General features: G+C 60.8%; 1 protein-coding gene across 1 annotated transcript in view; it reads right to left on the bottom strand.

Annotated features, from left to right (window-relative positions):
- Nucleotides 1-267: 267 nt before the first annotated feature.
- The window catches only part of KLHL33 (kelch-like family member 33), a 4,127-nt gene continuing 618 nt past the window's right edge, over nucleotides 268-3,776 (bottom strand). Inside the window, exons 2-5 of the mRNA XM_010287034.1 lie at nucleotides 3,196-3,723; nucleotides 2,007-2,940; nucleotides 1,422-1,592; nucleotides 268-844 (exon numbers count right to left, since the gene is read on the bottom strand). Coding sequence (XP_010285336.1) covers nucleotides 268-844; nucleotides 1,422-1,592; nucleotides 2,007-2,940; nucleotides 3,196-3,723 — 2,210 coding nt within the window. The remainder of the gene's footprint in view (nucleotides 845-1,421; nucleotides 1,593-2,006; nucleotides 2,941-3,195; nucleotides 3,724-3,776) is intronic.

Below are 3,776 nucleotides of genomic sequence, written 5' to 3'. Positions count from 1 at the left end.
GTGGGGGGAAATCGGGGGATCCCCAGCTCCCAGTGCAGGGGTCAGGGCAGGGCAATGAGTATTCCTGGAGGCACAGGGTTGCAGTGTGGGGAGTCTTTGTGTCCCACGGGGTCCCCACAGTCTAGGGCATATACCCTGGGGTGGGGGGTGCTGGAAGCCACAGGAGGAACCCATTCTTGAGAAGGGTTCTGGGGGTAATTTTGTCCCATAGAGGTGACCATGGATGCTACCTGGGGATCCCAGTATGGTGCAGAACTTTTAAGCCCCCTAAGTACTATTGGGGGTGTCAGGTGATCTTGAGGGGTCCTCAAGGCTGTTGGGGCCACGCAAGGCAGGGGGTACAGTGAGGACACAAGCCTGGAGGTCAGTATAGGCATGGGGCAAGGTGCCTCGGGTGATCCAGCGCCGGGTGCCAGGCTGGTAGGCATGGATCAAGTGGGTGTCCCGGTAGGTCTCATGACTGTACCCTCCCAGTACAAGCAGCTCCCCCCCCAGCACAGCTGCACCCCCAACTACATGGGCATGGGGCAGAGGACTGAGGAGGACCCAGATGTCCAGCCTGGGGCTGTAGACCTCAAAGACCAGCTGGTCCCTGTAGCCAGCCTGCCCATCCTGCTGGCACAGTCCCCCGGCCACATAGAGCTGCCCACCTGCCTCCTCCATGACGTGCCCAGCTCGCTGGCCATTCATGGGGGCCAGGAGTGTGGCAGGCGCATCCGGGATGTAGCGCAGCATGGCCGCCTGGCACTGGCATGCCTCATCACACCCCCCTGACACGTAGAGGGTACCATCCAGGGCACATGCCGCGTGCCCACACAGAGCCATTGGCAGGGGCTGGCACCTCCTGGGCAAAGAGAGAGGAAGGGGGTAAAGGGCAAGTTAAGCAGGGCTGCCCCGTGGTGACTGCCTGCCCAAGAGTTCCCCAGTGAGCCATGGCTCCATTGACCGCTCAGCGGTCAACACCTAGAGTGGTGTACCTCAGTGGGCAGCGTCAGGTAACACATAATGGATGCCCAAGGGCCATCACTGTTCAACACTTTGTAGACCCCAAAAGACGCCATTGGTCAACTCACAGTGGACTCCCTAATGGACAATATTGGCAAACACCCAACAGAGCACCCAATGAACATAGCTGGAAGATGTTTAAATGATTTGTCTCTTTGGCAGATGGCCAACAGATGCTCAGTGAATACTATGGGACAAAAAATTTATTCACCACCCAAGAAGCATCACTGGCCAACACCCAATGACCTCCAAGGGACACGGTTGCTCAACACCCGGTAGACCTCTCCCAAAGGCCACTGCAGGCCCATTCTCTGTTGAAGGCTCAGTGACCCAAAGACCACTCAATGAGCACCACTGTCCAATGCAAGGGGCTGCTAGGGCAGAGGAAAGCAGCTGTTCATGTGGAGCCATCTCACCTCCAGGTGTCGTTGGTCAGGTCATAGCACTCCACAGTGTCTGTGCAGTAGAGCTCCCCCGAGCTGCCCCCCAGGGCATAGATGAAATCCCCAAGTGCCACAGCAGCAAAGTAGCTCCGCCCACAGGTCATGCTGGCCAGGCGCTCCCAGGAATTGTCCATAGGCTGATACCTGAGTTTGAGAGGTAAAGGAGCAAGAGATTACCTGTTACGACAATGCCATGGAGTGATGTTGGCACTACTGAGGGCAACAACCCACATACAACCAGCCAATCCCATAATACCTTAGGGACACATGGTCCCCTTGCATGGGACCATCACCTCCTTTTGGGCAATGCCAAACCCATAATGCCCTGAGGCATCTCCACATAGGGCCTCCCTGCCCTACCCCCAAAAAGCCTGTAACATCCCAGAGTGGAAAGGCACCTCCCAGTCCTACACCCAGCCAATCCCTTGGAGCCACTTGACCAACTGCAGTGCCACAATGCCTTGGGTCCATGGGGCAGCTCTAGCTCCACCAACACCTCCTCTGATCCCAAAATGTCTTGGTGCTACATGGCACCTGTAGGTCCTCTGTAGCCCTCACTTGTAGACACTGGCCAGGGTGTCATGGACCCCATAGTAGTGTTTTCCACCCAGGATGTAGAGGATGTTGCCCACCACAGCTACAGCATGGCGAAAGCGAGGGCCGTCAGGAAAGTGCCCCAGTGCCCGCCACTCCACCCGCTTCACCAGCCCCACAGCACTGAGGTAGCGGTGGGCAAACCAGAGATGTCTGCTGGGCTTCCGGGCAGCCAGGTTGGCTGTCAGTCTGTCTCCACCACAAACCACCAGCACCTCTTGCAAGGAACGCACCCGGCATGGCAGCTGGGCCATGGGGGCTAGGCTTGCTACCACGAGCTCGTGGAGGACCTTTGGGTCAGCTACCCCTGCAGTCACTGATGGGACTTTTTTCAGCTCCCGGCCAGACATGAGGGCAAAGCGAACAGATGACAGGACTTCCTTGGCTAGATCCTCCTGGCCATGTCCGTTGGCCATAAGCCACCGGCATGCTGCTTCCAAAGCCTCCAGTTCATGGAGGACGTTGAGACCGTCAGAGCGGAGGAGGTGGATGAGAAGATGTGCAGGAAGATCCAGGAAGGCTGGTGTGGCCACCACGCTGGGGAAGGTGGCCAAGATGTAGTCCTCTGCTACGCGGCCCACCTGTGCCAGCCCGTAAGCCGCAGCAAAGGCCAGAACATCCAGGCCAGTTTCTGGGGTCAGGCCACGGGTGAAAACATCCAGGCAGAGGGTGAGGAGCCCCCAGGCCTGGTAGCGCAGGGAGGTCTCAGCTGCCTCCAGGACCGTGGGCCACGGCCCTGCCACAGTCCCTGTGTAGGCGAAGGAGAGGAGGAGGCGCAGCTCGGCTGGGGACAGCCCTGTGGCCAGCGGGGTGCTGGGGTCGTGGGTCGCCTCCCGCATGGGGCAAGTGAAGAGGGCCCGGAAGAAGTCACAGGAGCAGCTCAGGGCCAGGCGCTGAACTACGGGGAAAGAGGAAGAACGGTGGGAGCAGCGGGGGACCCTTTGCATCACGCAGCCCTCTGGGAAGCCAGGTGTCCTGGCTGGGGGGGCCCAAACCCCCAGCTCTCCCGAGGGGACCAGCCCTGCAGGCACCTTTACCGCCTCATCCCCACCTGGAGCCTCAGCTCCTGGCACCCTTGCCAGGGCACATGGCCATCCCAGCATGTGCTGCCCCCTCCCCAGGCCCTCCCAGGGCACCCCCACCCCCGGCTCACCTGGGATGACCTCGTCCCCTGCCTGGAGCTGGAGGTCGCAGCCCAGGCCACTGGTGTAGAGTTGCTCCATGGCTCTTAGCGTCTCCCACTGCTCCTCCAAGGGCTTAGGACCCCGCTCCTGGGGGTCACTCTGCAGCTGTGGGACACAAGCAGCCACCACTCGGGGGGCCCCCAGTGCCCGGGCGGCCTCCTCTACCTCCTTTTCCTGGCCATGGGGCACAGTTCCTCCATAGGCGAAAGCCAGCACAGCCCGCCAACCCCATAGTGTGGCTCCAGGTGGCAGGGAGAGAGGGGGTGGGGGGCCCTGGTGCACCTCTCTGGTCCTACCCTCCAGGAAATGGAGGAAGAAGGAGCTGATGGAGGCCAGAACCACGGCATGGGCCACGTCACCCTCTGGGCCCACGGCCACGTCCACCAGCTGTCCTGCAGTGCGGAGGTGGTCAGCTGTGGCCAGGAAGTGTCCAGCGTGGGCCCCGTCCCGCAGGCTCCACTGGGCTGGGGCTGGCCCCTCTGCAACCCACATCTTGCCTGTGGGAACACACAGAGTCAGGGGTCAGGGTGCTGTCCCCACAGCCACAGCC

Source organism: Phaethon lepturus, unplaced genomic scaffold, assembly GCF_000687285.1.
Source record: "Phaethon lepturus isolate BGI_N335 unplaced genomic scaffold, ASM68728v1 scaffold39875, whole genome shotgun sequence".
Classification (NCBI taxonomy): Eukaryota; Metazoa; Chordata; class Aves; order Phaethontiformes; family Phaethontidae; genus Phaethon; species Phaethon lepturus.
This window is presented reverse-complemented; position numbering and strand designations above follow the sequence as displayed.